The 18,894-nt window shown below is 40.3% G+C and overlaps 2 protein-coding genes, 1 long non-coding RNA gene and 2 other non-coding genes across 7 annotated transcripts; 4 read left to right on the top strand and 1 right to left on the bottom strand.

Moving 5' to 3' along the window:
* Positions 1 to 188: 188 nt before the first annotated feature.
* Positions 189 to 4,137, top strand: LOC129097805 (uncharacterized). The gene is made up of 8 exons (XR_008531531.1): positions 189 to 616; positions 805 to 842; positions 1,525 to 1,625; positions 1,870 to 1,981; positions 2,606 to 2,716; positions 2,905 to 2,942; positions 3,626 to 3,715; positions 3,915 to 4,137. It is a non-coding gene; the product is annotated as an uncharacterized LOC129097805 (long non-coding RNA).
* LOC129097807 (small nucleolar RNA SNORD52) lies at positions 883 to 951 on the top strand. Its single transcript, XR_008531536.1, has one exon. It is a non-coding gene; the product is annotated as a small nucleolar RNA SNORD52 (small nucleolar RNA).
* Positions 2,983 to 3,051, top strand: LOC129097830 (small nucleolar RNA SNORD52). The gene has a single exon (XR_008531559.1). It is a non-coding gene; the product is annotated as a small nucleolar RNA SNORD52 (small nucleolar RNA).
* Positions 4,138 to 4,682: 545 nt separating the features above from the next.
* c10h6orf47 (chromosome 10 C6orf47 homolog) lies at positions 4,683 to 11,888 on the top strand. The gene is made up of 3 exons (XM_054606727.1): positions 4,683 to 4,939; positions 5,172 to 6,620; positions 8,762 to 11,888. The coding sequence occupies exon 2, from the start codon at positions 5,696 to 5,698 to the stop codon at positions 6,611 to 6,613; it is 918 nt and encodes a 305-aa protein (XP_054462702.1). The 5' UTR covers positions 4,683 to 4,939; positions 5,172 to 5,695; the 3' UTR covers positions 6,614 to 6,620; positions 8,762 to 11,888.
* Positions 11,889 to 12,496: 608 nt separating this feature from the next.
* Positions 12,497 to 18,841, bottom strand: ppp1r11 (protein phosphatase 1, regulatory (inhibitor) subunit 11). Of its 3 annotated transcripts, none has more exons than XR_008531530.1 (4): positions 18,529 to 18,841; positions 17,269 to 17,377; positions 13,396 to 16,045; positions 12,497 to 13,274 (listed from the first exon to the last, which is right to left on the bottom strand). XR_008531530.1 is itself a non-coding variant. In XM_054606729.1 (4 exons), coding segments are annotated over exons 1-4 (372 nt in total). In that variant the 5' UTR covers positions 18,607 to 18,841; the 3' UTR covers positions 12,892 to 13,273. The 3 variants fall into 3 exon arrangements, 2 of the variants coding, with proteins under 2 accessions (XP_054462703.1, XP_054462704.1); XM_054606729.1 differs by having other exon boundaries at positions 12,892 to 13,274; positions 15,862 to 16,045; XM_054606728.1 differs by having other exon boundaries at positions 12,498 to 16,045.
* Positions 18,842 to 18,894: the final 53 nt, after the last annotated feature.

The following is an 18,894-nucleotide window of genomic DNA, read 5'->3' as shown; positions in this document are numbered from 1 at the left end:
TAGTAATTATACATTAATGGTCATTGTGTATTTAAGATATTTTGTACTTTCTCTTTCTTGATATGTAGATTTAATCCATGGTATTTGTACATACACTGTTGTATAATTTGCACCAACAGGCATTATTGAGGACACCAAAATCACGCGGGTGCTGTGAAGGACCACAGTATATGAGCCCTGACCGGACGTTGGTTCAGCCTCTCACTGGCGGCTCTTAGCTCAGGAGGGTGTGAATGCCAGTCCTCCGCAGCAATGGCACATTTCAATGCCTGAAAAGAAACAATGGGAGGTAATGTATTGCATAGTGAGTGTCCTAACGTTTATAGCTTATTACGTGGTGACCTTGCGAAAAGGGGAAAAAAGAGCAGCTCCTGCTGTACTTCTACCACGCGGAGCACATGGCACGACGTGGAGGCCACGCTGTGGCGCAGGAGGGAAACTGCCTTCGGCCTTTGAGCTCTTCGTTCTGAATGAGCGAAATGAGCCCCCGTGCTGTTTCAGGCTAACTGACTGAAGATGGATGCATCTGCCCCGAGGATCACCAGTTGGTTCTCCTGACTGCTAGGTGTTACAGGACTTTGGTCCTACCTTCCGTGAGGAGAGGTCTGCAGCCATGGTGAGGATAAGGATAGATGCCACAAAATGAAAGGCTATGAGAACAATATGCTACTCTGATGATTCACTAGACTAGAGTCTCTGATTATACCATGAAGATCTTTCACAGTGCACTGAGAAGGCATTTTACTAACCCTGTACACACTGCGAAGCGGGAACTGCATCTGACGTTGTCTCTGTACTCCGCAGGTGTTAAAAGTAGCTGGTCTAGATGGAGACTGCTCTAGGTAAGTCTGGGTCTAAAAGCCTCTGTTGTGTTATTCTATGTGGAATGATGATTTCATAGACTAGAGTCTCTGACAAAAGCATGAAGTTGTTTTCACAGTGCACTGACCACATAACCACAAGCGTGGTTTGGTATGTTTTACCCTGTTTACTGTAAATCATGTGGACCTCATAGAACTGCATGACATTGTACAATGCATGCTTCATAGTTCTCCATTACAACACAGCCTATTTAATTTACCTCATGAATCCATAGAGACAACTGAAGCGTTCTATAGTTGGTTAATCATTACAACACGCTTTAATGAAAGTGGAATTATCATGGTGCTGTGGTACTGCATCACTTTAGTGTCATTTGACAGTAATGGCAGATTAATTATTCACTAGAAACTTGAAAGGTTTGGCTCACACAATAACCAAACATTTTCTAACTTGCCCTTAGTAAAGGTTAAATAAGTGCAATTATCTTGTATATCTGATTTCTGCTTCCACCTTTTTATAACAATGACACTTGCCTAGTTATCCAGAACCTTACGGACCAGTTTTTTTTAAAGAACAAAACAAACTAGTTGATAAAGGTGAAGTGTGACTGCAGTAAAGGAGCTAAAACATCCAAAGCTGTGGTCCCTGAACTTGTCCATGTTCTGCCATGTGGTGGTATTGATGTATAAACTTGTCTTTTAGCCAATCCACACACTGACAGAAAGGAGTCGACCGGACAGTTGGAACAGCTGCAAGCACCAACGTCTCTGGAAATTCAACCCAATGATGGATTCATTTTTCAGGTAATGCAGCAGCAAACATGTTAGAGCCTGTACTCCAGGCCATCTAAAATCCATCCAAATGGGGCTTAGAGCTTTTCTCTCATAGCTTTTGTGTCTGAGTTTGGTCTATGATGATTCAGTTATTTGGTTCTACTGATCTTTACTGAAGTTTACTCGCAGCGCACTGAGACACTCAGACGGATGGAGCTTTTGTTGAAGAATTGGTCGAAGCCAAACACTGATCCTGAAATTTCTATGTTGTCAGGTACGTCTGTGGCAGCGCGAGATGGAGCTCTTCGTTCTCTGAAAAGAGAACTGAGTTTACTGCCATGAAGAAGGATCACCGGTAGAACCGAGCCTGGAGATGGATGAATACAGTGAGTGGTTATAATGCCAAGTTAACAGCTGCAGTTTTCACAAAAGCAGATTTTCACTGAACGCTTATTTTAGTGAATTACTTACTTTACTGTGGTAGCTATTTAAGAAGCTACAATACATTTATTAGCGTTAAAGTGGCATATAATCTGACATAACGCAGACAAACTACTTGCATATTGTAATATGTTTGTATTAGTACTGATATAAATATGAGAAGTTAAGCTTTTAAATCGATTGTTTACCCCAAAGGGAGGAAGCCATTGTGCAGAACTGCTTTCCTCATGGCATGTAAAGACTCTGGTGTCTGCTGGGGTTGGAGTACCCACCGCAGGGCTTTAGCCGAGACTGTATAAATACCAATGACCCTATACCATTCCTGAACTCAATTTACTTAAATGTGTTCGCTAAACTCTTAGCTCACTAGTCTCCTCCTAATAACCATGTATATTGTCATGGAAAGCTGTGAGAAATAGTGTCAATTAAGTAACCTTTTGAGTACAGTATCTGATGTTCCCAAAGGTGTTTCGGTGTTCTTGCTTTTCTTTAAACTGCTACAGATGTATATTTAATTGGAACTACTCTAATCAGATGGGAAATACAATCTATGACTGTAATTGTTTCAGGCTGACTGAAGATGGATGCATCTGCCCCGAGGATCACCAGTTGGTTCTCCTGACTGCTAGGTGTTACAGGACTTGGGTCCTACCTTCTGTGAGGAGAGGTCTGCAGCCATGGTGAGGATAAGGATAGATGCCACAAAATGAAAGGCTATGAGAACAATATGCTACTCTGATGATTCACTAGACTAGAGTCTCTGATTATACCATGAAGATCTTTCACAGTGCACTGAGAAGGCATTTTACTAACCCTGTACACACTGCGAAGCGGGAACTGCATCTGATGTTGTCTCTGTACTCCGCAGGTGTTAAAAGTAGCTGGTCTAGATGGAGACTGCTCTAGGTAAGTCTGGGTCTAAAAGCCTCTGTTGTGTTATTCTATGTGGAATGATGATTTCATAGACTAGAGTCTCTGACAAAAGCATGAAGTTGTTTTCACAGTGCACTGACCACATAACCACAAACGTGGTTTGGTATGTTTTACCCTGTTTACTGTAAATCATGTGGACCTCATAGAACTGCATGACATTGTACAATGCATGCTTCATAGTTCTCCATTACAACACAGCCTATTTCATTTCACATCATGAATCAATAGAGACAACTGAAGCGTTCTATAGTTGGTTAATCATTACAACACGCTTTAATGAAAGTGGAGTTATCATGGTGCTGTGCTACTGCATCACTTTAGTGTCATTTGACAGTAATGGCAGATTAATTATTCACGAGAAACTTGAAAGGTTTGGCTCACACAATAACCAAACATTTTCTAACTTGCCCTTAGTAAAGGTCAAATAAGTGCAATTATCTTGTATATCTGATTTCTGCTTCCACCTTTTTATAACAATGACACTTGCCTAGTTATCCAGAACCTTACGGACCAGTTTTTTTAAAAGAACAAAACAAACTAGTTGATAAAGGTGAAGTGTGACTGCAGTAAAGGAGCTAAAACATCCAAACCTGTGGTCCCTGAACTTGTCCATGTTCTGCCATGTGGTGGTATTGATGTATAAACTTGTCTTTTAGCCAATCCACACACTGACAGAAAGGAGTTGGCATGACAGTTGGAACAGCTGCGAGCACCAACGTCAACCCAATGATGGCTTCATTTTTCAGGTAATGCAGCAGCAAACATGTCAGAGCCTGTACTCCAGGCCATCTAAAATCTAGTTTTGTCTATGATGATTCAGTTATTTGGTTCTACTGATCTTTACTGAAGTTTACTCGCAGCGCACTGAGACACTCAGACGGATGGAGCTTTTGTTGAAGAATTGGTCGAAGCCAAACACTGATCCTGAAATTTCTATGTTGTCAGGTACGACTGTGGCAGCGCGAGATGGACATTCAGACACAATGAACGGGCCAGGTTGATGTATAAAATATGGGCCGGTACCAAGTCATCCAGGAAACCAAGCATTGATCGTTCATATAAATAAATGGGCTCTCCTGTCTTTTTTTTTTTTTTTTTTTCTTATATTAAATTACTTTGACCCTCGACATGCAGATGTATTTAAGGATATTTCAAATAAATGGTTATCAGAAAAACTTGAGTCTTTTTTTTCTTTTTTGTGCCTACCTTCACTGAAATCTGTTGTTGCATTGCAACTTGTGACTAACATACAAATTGTATTAACCGACTGAATGATGGCAGTGGATTAAATCAACCAGATGACCTTCTACCTCGTCCAGTTGGCTGCTAGATTAAACCAATCTGGTGTCTATGTAATTGAAAGGGACTGTTGTGTTACAGTTTATCCAAAGTTTTGTAACTTTTAATTTAAGGCAGATTAACAAAGGGGGCTGTTTAAGACAAAATAATAAAATAAACCACTCTCCACGAGGCCACTTTTAATGTAACCACCTGATTTATGTGTTTGAGACCGCACCCAAGTTATTAATGGATACTGGTGCCACGAAGTAAGTGACCGTGGGTTCCACTATGGCCAGATTATCTGTGGAAAGCCCAAAACCTAGTACAAGAGCGTAATAAAGTATATTGGACGTGGTCAACTACATTTTATTTTGAAAGACACCGAACCGGTAGTCCGTCTCTTTGTTCACGTACCTAGCTAACCTAGGTAACGTTTAACGTTTCAGTGGACCTGAGAGACAGAGCTTAACCTGGCTTTTTTTTTTTTAGCAGTACCTTTAGGGCTAGCAATACCTGCCGTCAGTAAACTTTAGTGGTACACTTGCTTAATCCAAACGATAACACGTCAGTGTGTTTACAACACGGTCTCCGGAAGCTGAGGAACTTGAATCTGTGTGCAGACATAGTTGATGCTAACAAGCAGGGCTAGCTTACGGTCTGACAAAAAACTCAAACTGACGTCGCTGAAGGTGAGCATTTATCAGATTAGCTACGACACACCGAAAAGTCGACACATATCTTCCCTACAAGTTTGAGTAAAGGTTAAACCAGCCGACGTTAGTTGCAAACCAATGTCTCTTTCTAGTCACGTTTCAAACCCACAGACGACTATGTAGACGTGTAACATTAGCTAACCAGCATTCATGTTGACTTGGTATTTTGACATTTTTTTAGCTAACGCTTCTTTTGCTTCATTTCCAGGTTTGAAGACTGAAGTGCGTTTAGGGGGACTAAAGAGTTGGACAAGTTTATCAAGCAAAGTCGATTGACGTTTAAAAAGCTGAAGCCGAGGTCACACAACCTATTGACGTGGAACTAACCGGTGCTAACCTTCTCATTGAGCATATTTCGAGGTGAATTTGAGTTATTTAAAAGCAACCGTGGCTGCAAAGGTTGCCAGGTTAGAGCAAAGACATGTAGACGAGAAGCCTGGCTTACAAATGCTGTCATTTCATTAAGAGCATTGTAAGTAATGAAAAGAGGTATCACTCAGTGTCTCTGTTGAACTACTCAAACACACCCACAGGTGTGTCTATGGCTTAAAGACGTCATTTTGCCTAGGCCTGATAATCGTAACAAGTATTACAACTTTATAACTGAACTGGCAGTACATGCATGCTTTTCCAGTAAGCTCACAGAGCTGCCTGGCCAACGTCAGCGAGAGGAGCTGAGAACTGTTTGTTGAACTGAGTGTCTTTTTATTTGAATTCAACTCATAAAAAAGCATGACAGCTGTGGTAGGCCGAGCATGGGGGTGGGTGCGCTCGTGGGGCAGTGCTTGGTCAGAGAATACCACGACAGCGATGACCAATGGCCAGAATCACGGCTTCAGCAGACAGGGCACGGGGGGGTGGACCTCTTGGATCTGGGGAGGGTGGAAAGGTCAAAGTTACCAAAGTAGTCCAGCAGAGGAGTACTGGGAGGCGCAGGAGAAGCTTCAGCCCATGGCAATAAAAGTCCTAAGTGCTGGGAAACAGGAGATAGGTGCAAATTCAGAGCAAGTTTCTAGATGGTGGAATAAATATCTCCCAACTTCTTACCTTTCGTGGCCAAGAAAAACAGAACCAAGTGGATTAAGACGAAGGAAACGTGATGGTCGGAGTGAAGATGTGTGTGACTTTGATGATGGGGACTTTTCTGACTACGGAACGCCTCCTCCGTCTCCTATGCCTCCTTCCTCTGAGCTGCCATCTCCGTTCCGACTCTTTGCACACAGCTGGAAGGTGGAAATCCTTCCAGAGCACTACGAGATCTGTTTCAACTTCCTCCGCCACTTGTTTGATCTGTTTGTCGTTGGTTTTCTGTGGACTGTGTCCCCCCCTGCCAAGCTGATCCTGGAGGTGTTGGGGGTCCAAGGAGGGCTGAGGCTGTGGTTCCACGGTATGGCCATGTTTTTTGTCTCCACAGTTGGAATGGCAGGATTACTCTGGTTGATCCAGGAGTATCTCCCTCAGTTTGCTTTGATCTATGGCATCATCCAGGCATTGGTGATCTCTGTCAGTGTTCGTCAGAGTGTGATCCTTGGTGTAGAGGAAGAAAAAGAAGACTATGATGAGGAGGGCAAGGAGAACGAAGACATGAAAGACAATAGAGAACCTGAAGAAAAGCTTGTGTCTGTTAAGGACAAGGTGAAGACAAGCTGAATTTAAGGTAAGCCCCTTCATTCATCTGATGTGATATTTAGGTTACATTTTAACACCTGACTAACGTGTTTTCACTCTGACAATTTGCAGTAGTGTTTTGGTTCTATGACTGCATAAGTTCAATTCAAATTTAAAAAAGTCCCAAACCAAAAATCTAAGGTCAAAGCATCACTACGAACAAAAATGGCTTATTGTCTGTTTATTAATATTTGTTGATATAACGTTACCGTATATTTAAAATTCCCATCTATCAATATTATATGATATTGGTAGATGTTGGCCTCGTAAATCCCTTTATTTCACAAATGAGTTACTTTGCAGGTTCACTTCAAGTTCAAAAGGTGCGATGTTATTATAATATAGAATAAACTACACAACTCTTTAGAAACTACTTTAAATAGTTGCAGCTTGACCAACTACAGAGGGAAATACTTCTTCCACTTTCAGTGATAACTGTAATATGAAACATACTAATATATCACTCATAAGGGCTATTTTTCAACAGAAAAGTACTTTACCTTTTAAAAACATCAGTCTACTCTTTTACTTATGTAATATTTTGAATGCACAACGTTTCCTAGTTTTTTTTAGTGAACTGAGTGGTTAGCTGTGTTTATATAATAAAAGTCAGACACACTTCTTGTTGATGCCTAAAGGGATTCGATCAAGGCAAGTCATAATTATTTTTAGTTGCAAATAAATCCTCTGCTAGGTCTTTGTTCTTGGCCTATGCACATAACATGCCGCCAGTTCTCAGAGATTGTGATCTTTTTTTAGTCAGATTATTAGAGATCAGAATGAAACCAGACTTACATGAAGACTTTGGTGGACCTCCGGCTTAATTGTGTGTCTGATACCCTGGCGACGGCCCGTGTGCTTGTACATGTATTTTTTATATTGCACTCAGCACGCATTGATTAAAGGCTGGGATCAAATGATAGGACACAGGAGCTAAATGTATGGCCATTTTAAGTTTTTCTCAATCAGATACTGTAAGAGGAACAACTTCTGTCTCAGCTGGTATACAACATTCACATCCTCACACACAGTAAGGCCATCTTCATCTATTTAGATTCTGTTACCATAGAAAAAGAAATGTGACATCCTCTGTGTGCTGTGAGAACCAGCAGGAACCACAGAGAGTAAGGATTCACACAGTTATTTTGCTCCAGGTCTCTGCTCTCCCAATGCTTCACTTTTCATATTGATCTGTTCACAGAGAAATGTATCATCAGAGTTAATTGTGTCTAGACAACCATTAGCCAAACTGTACCATACTGTGTTCCCTTTCACAGTTCAGTCCTTACATTTGGATGTGTAGAGGACAGTTGATTGGTTGTCTGACACCAAGCAGTGACCAAAAACAGAGCTCACCTGAAGTAAACAGAATTGTGGTAGTTAATCTTTTAATTGTGCAATAAGTATCCCATTTGAGCCAACTATTGGCTCCCATTTTTTATGTTATTAAAGTGAAGTTCTGGTTGATAATTATTACTGGGTTTTGTTTCCATAGTTATCATTTTATGATAACATTGTATTCACAAAATGAACTGCTAAGATTGGCAAACACTGTGACTTTCTACAACAAAAAGAACTCAAGCAGTCAGAGGATCAGACCGGTTGGAAACCAAAGGACAGTTTATTTAGATTATTTCATTGAGCACACCTGAAATGTTGCTCATTATTAAACAGGAAAAAAACCACAGTACAGTAAGTCAAAGCTGAAGCAAGGAGTGGTTACAACAGAAAGTTTGGCTACTAATGTTTTCTTTTCCAATAAGTCTGACTAACTAGGAAGTTTCTTTCCAATATGGCTGATCATCTTGACTGCTCCAGTGGTTTTGGTGATTGGTGGTCATTGTGTTCTCAGAGAGTATTATGTTATTACCGATAGAAATTAAAACTGCAAAATTAAGAAATTGAAAAGTTAAAATGATCCAAAACAATGTGGAGAAACCCAGCTCTACCCTGGGACAGTCTCCTTAAGTTCACCTGAGTATTAATGAGTTCATATGTGACCTATTTTGCTCATAGTGCAGAGTGTACAGTTTTCCAGAAGTCCAATGGCAACTGAACCAACCAGAGGCCAGCACTGGAGCGCTGTCCCCAGATCAGCTGCTTATTAAGAGAGCTCTGTCTTTTCCACAGACGCTGAGAAGACGCAGTATTCCGGAGTCCTCCGACATCAGTCCAGCTGTATCAGACCTCCTGCAGCGGGACTGTTTCACTGCACCTCCGTGTTCTACAGGGTCACTTAACAAATGTATCGCACCTTCATCACAAGCTCATAGAAGTTTTACTCGTGTCACTTTATGTTCAACACTATTGATCTGTCCTCAATCTGAATGTTGTCAGCAGGACGTTAACATGGATCGCAGTACTAAGTTTAGTATCAGACAGTAAACTACTATTATAATGGTGGTAAGTAATAAAAGGAGCCATGACTGTTCCAAAAAGAGAAAGATTCGCTCTGTTGCTTTTTATTGTCACGTTCAACCTTTGTTCCTCTTTAAGCAGCAGATTCACACGTTGAGGATTGAAACATTGCACCATATTTGGAAATCGAGAAGCACTTATTCCAGCCCGGGATCATCACCTAGTTTTGTACAATATTACACTTCCGGTTCACAAACTGCGGTACCGTTTGTTTACAGTCTGATCATGCTGGGTAATGTTTGTGTGTTACTCACATCACATCTGTGACATCATGTCTCATTTGTTGAACAGAAGGCTAATGTACTGGAGCAAAAGTCTGGATGAGCTAGGAGTAACCAGCCCTGACAACTGATTTACCCATTTACATACACACACACACACACACACACACACACACACAATGCAGAATATACCCTATTGAAGCCATAAAATCTGCTTAATCCGCTTTGACCACAAAGTTTGTTTCTTCAAAATAAAAATGTGTATTTTGACATTGAGAACTTAATGAATGAAATGCTATGGTTGGTTCGATGTTTTTTTTTCTTCTTGGAACAAGCGTCTATTGCTGTTGAGGATGTGGTTTCAGCACTCAGCTGTGATAGTTGCTGCTGGTTCTCAACTATAAATTAATAGAACGTTCATCACTTCAGTTTAGTACTTGCTGACAAATTGAAGTGAAGGATTCTGTCTGACCTGTTACAGAGGCATACAGTACTTGGAGTATTTTAAATAACATGAACTCATTGAGAACATGGCACTATGATTGTTGCGGAGGAGGAAGTATCCGTTAAGAGATTATAAGTGACACATGACACCAGCAGCACATTTTAATGTGCTCTTTGCACAATAGTTTTTCTACTTCATGTCTATTTTCTCTCCTTTGATATTGCTTGTTTCAATCCTATATTTCTCCACAAGTATGCATTTTTATGGGCTTTATCTTCCTTACCATGCTTTAGATGTAAAGGTACAAAAATGATATGTTGGTTTTAGTTCACAATAGCATGTATTGCATTCAACATTCCTGTTGTATTTGACCACATTTGACTTGCATCAGACATTCTCTGTATAGCATGTGCCTCTGGTCCATTTAAAAAAAAATATGGATAAGTTTGCATACCTTTCTTACAGCCTGTTAGATGTCAAAGCCTGTGGCTGATAATATTGTAATTAAATTATCGTATCGAGATGTAATTGTCCAACTGTGTGCACATGATGTATGACCAAATTAGAATATAAATGTTAAAATCCTATATTTATGAAAAGGCTGAACTGCTACCAAAATGGAAAAGTAAAAAACCTAATTTTCATTGTACTCCTAAGCAGAACACTCCAATATGACATGGAACTAAATGTCAAATTGTCTTGTCATTTAAGTTTTCAAATTGGCAGAACAATTTTCAACCTAAACATGAAAATGAAACTGCAAACTTAACTTTAAAATTTAGGGCTGGAATAATCGATTAGCCGATGGATAGAAGAGTTATCTGCAGCTATTTTGATAATCGATTGCTTTTGAAACTGAAACTCTAATGTGGCTGTCCAATCACTGCTGATGGGAAATGTAGTCCCCTAAGAAAGAGAAGTTCCACACAATTGCTTTATTGATCGGGAAAGCTGATCTCTCTGCCTGCAGAGCTATGCTGGCTGTGCCTACATGTTCCAGGATGCCTTGAGCAGCAATTTCACTACATCTGATACATAAACAAAATAAATTCACAAAACGTCAGTAAAGGAAATATGCTTGCAAATTAACAGAAAAATACAATTGTTCATCCTATGAATTCAAGTTTCTCTTTCACACTGATCTAAAACGAGCTTAACCTTGTTAGTTCATTCTAAAACATGATTCATTTAAACTGGATGGAAACAAAATAAAACTTTCTTTCTATATAACCAACTCGAATATGAAGAGATAAAGTAGAAAATCAGCAGATCTGGAAAGACTTACTCGTTCCAATATCTCAGTTGTCAGTTTTTCTGCATTGTTAGTACAGCAAAACAGGTCATTTTAAGATGACATTTTGGCTTTACGAAATTATGATGGCCATTTTTTTTTTTTTTTTTTTCAAATTTACAGAAGAAAATAATTGGCAGATTAATAATAATAATAATAATTAAGCCTTTATTAGTCCCACAATTGGGAAATTATTTCTCTGCATTTAACCCATCCCGGAGGAGCAGTGGGCTGCAATGAAGCGCCCGGGGAGCAACTTGGGGTTAGGTGTCTTGCTCAAGGACACCTCGGCATGTTGCCGGTAGAGGGGTTTGAACCACCAACCTTGTGGTTACGGGACAAGCGCTCTACCTCATGTGCCACAGCTGCCCCACTATATAATCAATATGATTATATTGCAGCCATTTACTTTAATTTAAATGTTTTTTTTGATTTATATTGTTACAAATGAAAAATAAATGTAAATACCCTTTTCTGAATACTTTTGTTATTATGGCTGTCTTATGTTAAAGAGCGTATTGGCGCAGTAGTTTTTATTTTATTTTTTATCTATAATAGTATTGATTTATTTTTCAGACAATGAAATTGTATTTGTATTTGTAATTTTAATGTTTTCATTTGTGCACACAAATGTAAAACTAAATTTGACCAAATGTCCATGAACAACTTCAGTCCCAAGAAGGTGACAATGCTTTTATTCATTGTTTTTATGGGAGTTAATTGCAGTGAAATTTCCACTGGAGCTAAAGAACGTCTGTCATGCTTCCTGAAACAAGGAGGGACCTCACTGATACCTGTGGTGTCGTCTCACCTGGAGGAAGAATCTGCTGTGAACCATTACTGTACATCTCATTTAGAGACCCTACACCATGGTTAGATCCCCAACGGCTTAATAAAAATCCCCTTCTATTACGTTGTCTGCTTGTTTTTCATTCCCTACACATCTTTCTGAAATCCTGGATGGAATATTAAATGTTGATATTGGTTGCATATTTGTTTATTTTGCTTGGATAAGCTTTTCAGTAGAACCAACACAGAGGCAGAGCATCAAACATTCCCAAAGAAGAAAACAAACAGCAAGGAAGTTCAAAGGACCACGCTCGTGTAAAGACACATGACAAATACATTAAATGGTGAACAGACTTGTATTTATATGTCACACCTTTCTAGTCTTCTGACCACTCAAAGTGCTTAACCACTACATGTCATCATTTATGCAGGGTGCCACCTGCCCATCAGGACGCTAGACCTAAATTAATTTCGACCAATTTGGGGAATTAACTGGCTTTCCCAAAGACACTTTGTCATGCGGACTCGAGGATTAGGGGATCAAACTGTGGATCTTCCAGTTGGAAGACTACCCGCTCTACCTCAGAGCCATAGCCATACATACAGTGTGGCTGTATTATGCTACCCTCCTGTAAGCCATTTGTTTGGTCATTTCAGTTCGCTGAAAAAAAAAGTTAATTTCACACTATGACACTGACATTCAGAAATTGGAAAAATGTAATCTCCATAGTTGCTTCCTCCTTAAGTCATTTAAGGTCCTGCTCCGTTGATGTGCCATAATCATGCATATCTTTACAACCCCAAACAAATGACGCAAACCAACTGGCACCTGACCGGTAACCAGGTGAACCTCTGGGGCCATGAGTCAGTCATTGCTCTGGTCAGTTGGTGATCCAGTTGGAAATCACAGAATCATTTTTTAATCTTTATGTTATACTGCAGATAAAGACATGGATTCATCTTTTAAAAAAGCGTCACCCTCTCTCACCAGAGACTCGTCTTTAGCTAAGGAGAAATAAAAGGAGATCCTTTGGGGATGCTTGACCATTTAGCGTCATACTCCTATGTAATGTACAACACACACTGAGAGGCCCCTTCATCAGTTTAAAACTTTAATTCACATTAAACCTGCTTTCATATGCTTAATAGTATATACAGAAAGGTGCATTACTAGTACAAGAACAATGTACATATGTAACAATGTCAATGTGAAGAGATAGTACACAACGTGGTGGCTTAAATTAACAGTGTGTTACATATTAAACATGGTCTGGAGCTGCAGAGGATGATGATGATGATGATGGAGCATGTGTCAGGTGAGTTTTGGTCATAGCTAAGACATGAGTACAAAGCCTGAGCCAGCAGTCATGCACCTCCCCCTGTCCCGTCCCATCTTGTCTTGGTGAGAAGAAGTTTTCTGATCATAGAACACGGTGTCTTTATCCGTTAGCTCACAGCATTAAGCAGCAGTCAGTCATCCTGCAGAGCACACATATACCCTCAGTCTTCAAACAGAGTTCATCGAGTTAAATTATGACCCACATGCAGCTGTACTGAATGAGAACATTTGGGTGCATTAACAGAACTGAACTTGTCTTACTTGTCCACATTGGCGTTGTCAACGACCCCCATCTGACTTCACCCATTAACATCTTGTGCAAGGAAATAAACTAAATGTCTTTGTTTCTAGGATTGTCCAGTGGATACAATGGATTCATCTAAAGATCAATGAAGAAATGTAATCCAGCAGAGGTTTTAAAAGTGATACCAGCACTCTTCTGTCAGCGAGGTCTCATCATCAATAACAGTGATCTGTAATCTGAGGAGGTGAGAGCTAAGCTTTTACTGTGCTAGAAGTCTGTCTGGATGAAGAGCTCTTTGAACAGCAAACTACAATTGTTTAGAAATCAAAGAAACAGGTTTGAAGAACTGAATAAACCAGGCTTGTGTTAAATCAGTTCCAATTCAATCAAGTAAATGGAGTTCTTCACAGATGAAGAACAGGGCCCAGGGCTGGCTCATCTAATACTGCCATGAGATTAGTCTTCTGCAATATGTTCTGTCAGCATCTGTCACTAAACTTTACACAGGTATACAAACCAGAAACAGACAATACTCACTCAACTAAATCAAAAAGGGAGAACTTGCTTGGTGTCCAGTCTACTCTGTTCTAATTCTCAAATAATGGTTTGTGACTGCAATGTTACTACACAGACTGAGGTCAACTGCATATCAAGTTTTAGCATGTTTGGAATGAAGTCCAGCAATAAATTAAGAATAAAAAGCAATGTGCTGTATTATTTACAATGACCTTAGCCTTGAATGGCCTCCAGGTCCATCTCTTCCCCTCCTAACATGCTGCATGCTGAGCTCCAGCATTTCCTGTTAGAGTCTGTGCACAGATGTCTGAACTCTGCAGAGGTCAAATAAAAAGTAGTGCTCTATATGTTTTAGTTCCTTCATGACAAATCACAAACTCTTTGCATTACTGCTGATCCAAAACACTCCAAACTGTTTCAGCCATTGAAGTCCACTCGTTCTACTACAGCAGGGCAATCTAACTTCTAGAGACCTGGAGCTCCTACTCAGTCACATGGTCTGCAGTTATGTGAAGATGATCGAAATAATTTTTAGTGAAACAGGCAAAAACATTAGAAGTCCAAGGCTTTTATCAGCACTGCATGTCAACCTGGATGTTAAGGGGTTAAACACCATCCGTGCTAATTAGGTTAGTTGGTTCGTGTTTTACGTGTTGAGAGGAGAGCAGAAATATAACTGAGGCCAACTCAATGGTGCATGTTGTCTTTTGCCATGGTGACATTGCTACAGACCATACACAGTACCAGTGACTCCCACATGTTTGGCCTCATTTATGACCATCACATATTGTTTACATTACTGCTGCCAACCATTTTCCAAAGCACGCTGTCACATGACAAGAGTTTTTAGAACCTTTATCCTGACTAACAGGCAGTACCAACTTGTAAAGGCTTGTAATCCATCATTGCATGTTTCATTGTTGGAAGCGATTATCAACCATTAGAGGGTAACGCAGGTCTAAGTGCAGGCTGATGTTTTGTGTAAAAATAAAACAACAAAAAAAAGATTTTAATCAGCTAAATTTTCTAGAATATTAATACTTTGGGATATATTTGTGAAGGGAATATCTTTGGGTTGCCACATTAAGATGTCACCTTATAGCTAAACATTGTCAGACCTTTTAACAAACAATTCATTCATCAAATGAATTGAAACAAATATTGAATAGATCTGTACGGATTTTTCAATTGTGTCATTTAGTATCTTGACAGAATGAATCTGCTACTATTTTGATAATTGAGAAAAGGTAGTCTTTTCATTCGATAAAGCAAAAATGTCAAACCCTCACTGGTTCCAGCCTCTGATGCTTTTCTTTGTCACCAAGGGTCCTGAATAGAGAGATGGACTCTTTTCTCCATCTTCACACATTTCATAGACAAAAAGGACTACTCCATAACTTGAGAAAATATTCAGAAGCTTAAGCAATTAAGAAATAATCATCAGTTGATGTTCACTGTGATGGATCGCAAACCTCAGAGTTTATTGTCATAGCATAGTGAATTAAATGGAAACCAATGGCTGCCTGTGAAATAGTAAAGCATTGCTAATGCTGCCATTTTGTTAGCTGCTCTTGAGAATGCTCAGCAGTGATGTTCAAGTGATGCATACTGTGTGTGATCTGTAGTTAACGGGCTAAAACATGCAAAAACCATTACAGCAAATCTCCTTTTAGAAAGTTTAAATGTGAACTTGTAGTCAGCATTCATGTTACTCATGTCAGTTGGCACAATACTGAGCATGCTCATTACTGTAGAAAGGAGAGCAGGGTTTTCAATTAGGCTAATTCAATAATCCATGTTGCTCCGTGCTTTTTAGAGCGGCAGTACAGAGGCAGTGATCCTGCTCCAGCAGCGGGCAGCTTCTGACTCCTACCTGTACCTCAGTGATGGCCCGAAACTAAAAAAAGAGTGCAGTCGTTGTCATGGCGAGAAACCCCTCAGACCCCACATTCAGCCTGATTGCTCACTAGTGGGTGTGTGACCCTCCAGAGTTTGGGGGCACTGTGGTTCCCCCACCCCCCGTCTGTCCTTGGCCTCTCCTGCCGTGGCCCAGGATACAATGAGCACTTCCGCAGCCTTCATCATCATCATCTCCCTCGCTTTCAGAGGACGACTCTCCAAACTGCCGGGGCTTCTCATAAATACAGCAGCCTGGAACACAACATACACGGTTAGGATCCATCCACGTGATCTACAGCTGATGCTTTCACTGACTCGTTGTGAGCTCATAGTTCTCATACACCATGACATATTGTTCAAACGTTTCTCTTCAGATATAGGACGCATGTGGTAAAAATTGATTTTCAACTGCAGTTTGATTTGATAATGAAGTAGTTCAGCAGGAGGGTGAAGAGGCAGAGCTGTGTATCAAGGAGGGGTTTAACCCTTCACACTGATACACACTGTATGCATAAATATGGAAGAGCATTACAGCCATATAAAGAAAATGAATTATTTCACTTCTGATATAATTACATTCTGAACATAGTCAGAATTCAAAAATCATAGAATTTTGAGATTATTTTTTATCTAATCTAATCTAATCCACCACACAACACCTTTGACCCTCAGTTTTAACTATATAATGCACAGGTTTAGGGTGCTGTCACTATGTGTCTTAGCTACTCTATGCAGGTGATATCTGTTATGGTCATGATTAGTTAAGTAAAGTAAGTTCTCTCAGGAGTGGCATCATTTTGCATGTCAATTGTTTTAGGACAGTTTGATTATAGTATGCTAATCTACAGATTCCAATACACAGTAAATATGTGTATATTAATGGATAGTGGGTGTCAGGGTTCCGGGTATATGGAAACCATGCTGATGAGACATTCTAAGCCTTAATAATGTAAAATATAAATAGACTGTGAAAAATGTGAAATAGGTGATAAGAGGTTCCTGCATAGAGTCCAGAGGATTTTAAAGACAATACCCAGCCAGCCTTAGCCAGTTCACCCTGCTGCCACCATCAGAGTTATCAGTTTTAGGATATGCAGCACTACAATGTTAACAGAAAAACATGCGAGCAGAGTATTCTATATACATGATGTGTTGAATCATGGGTTGTAGCAAGAGTGACATTGTGAGAATTTGCTACAAGATTTTGACACTATTAGGATGTAGAACGCCTTTGGCCTCTAAAGCTCTAAAACTGTGGCTCAGTGAGATAAAGGGACACTGTTCAGGACTAACAATATATACAATGTATAGGGCCTTTAGACGTCAGCAAAACAATGTGGGACAACCTACACCATTTTTAACAGCGTGTTAAACCAGCTCTAGCTATTAAATTCTACAATACCAACTTTGCTGACAGAAAAGTAACCAGTGCATTCATGACTTCTCAGTGGGGCTCATGAGGAAGATGAACTCACATTTTGAAGACCTTCTCCCTAGGTGCTCGTTGTCGACGGTGTCACTGGACCACTCCACCTTCTTCTCAGTCTTCCTCTTCCTCAGCTTGATAGTCAGGCTTCGTCCCTCCTGTAACATGTCAGAGGTCTGCTGTGAGATATTGGGCTTCAAATGTAAACATACAGGACCTTCACACAGCCAGAAGGTCCTGTATGTCGAGTACTACAAATTCATAAGGCTCTGCTGGCAGTGCATGAACATGGCTCCTTGCCCAACGCAATGGATGATGTAAAGGTAGAACTTCAATTGTAAAACAAGGAACCATTGGTCTGTTACATCTAAGCAAATAGTTTGGTGACATAATGTACAAGTGACTGTCATATTGAACAAGTGCAGCAATATCTTCATCATCTTGATAGTCGTTTATTTAAATTCTCACCAATTTAATGGATACCAGTGGGATTGATAAGATTTATGGTAAATAAAACACTTATTACATGGCCCATATTATGTGGTCACCTGAACCTCCAGGCCACAGGCAGCTGTTGCCATAGTTCACGTGTGATTCATGACTTGTAATTGGCCTTTCAGCTCATGCCAAAGGTGTTGGATGGGATCGAGGTCAGGGATCTGTGCTGGCCAATCAAGTTCTTCCTGTCCAAACTGGGAAAACATTCTGTTGGGATAACACTACTGTGTTATCTGTTGAAGCATGTCAATGTCCCTTCATTGGAACTAAGGGACAAAGACCAAACCAGGAGAAACAGACCCAGACCAGAAGCACATGGACATGTGTCCACATCTGTTTGACTGTATACACTGCTACTATAGTATATCACAAACGGGATTGTTAACACTGTCTCAATGAGGGGGATTTCTCAGGTCTGAACGCGATATGACGCTAAGGTCTGTTTTTTTTGTATCAGTACAGACAGCAAGACTTGAGTCGAACACCTGCTGTGTAACGCTACCTGGATCCAGAATCGAACCCGAACCGGCGCAGAGAACCGAAACCTAGCGATCCAACCAGAGGACTCACTGTTACGGCATACCGTTAGCTACGTGAGGACGATTTGCACCAATAAACACATCGATGGTAACGTTAACTTAGTAAGCGAACACCTTAACTAATGACGTGACTGCCGTGTTAGAGGAGGCAGAGGTGATTAACAGGTTAGGCCTCGTGAAACGTCAACTACCGAGAGGTTGACTCTGCAGTAAGTTAACTTACCACCGTTACCAAAACAGTCTACGTACGTCTTCACGAACAGCCCGCTTACCTGCTGGGGCGGCGGCGGTGTGCTCGTCTGAACAGTCTCCGTTATCGTCTCACTCGAAGTCCCGGGAACCTCCGCCATCCCTGGAGCTGCTTGCTAACACTACCGTTAGCTGCCTTTAAAATATGAAGATACGATTAGCCGACCGTCAGTGATAGACGGTATCTGTTCGTTATGACAGCTAACGTTACAATGGCAGATTTCAGTTCTTAAAATAACAGACTGTATTAGAATTAAAGATTGTTGACTTGAAAATGATGAGGCGTTGAACACTATGTTGAGATGTGGTCAAGCTGCAAAACGACTTAGTCAGACTCAACCGGAAGTTAAATGTTTTCACCTCAAAACGATCACCAGCTCTGTGAATCA

This window comes from Anoplopoma fimbria, chromosome 10 (assembly GCF_027596085.1).
Source record: "Anoplopoma fimbria isolate UVic2021 breed Golden Eagle Sablefish chromosome 10, Afim_UVic_2022, whole genome shotgun sequence".
Taxonomy (NCBI): Eukaryota; Metazoa; Chordata; class Actinopteri; order Perciformes; family Anoplopomatidae; genus Anoplopoma; species Anoplopoma fimbria.
This window is presented reverse-complemented; position numbering and strand designations above follow the sequence as displayed.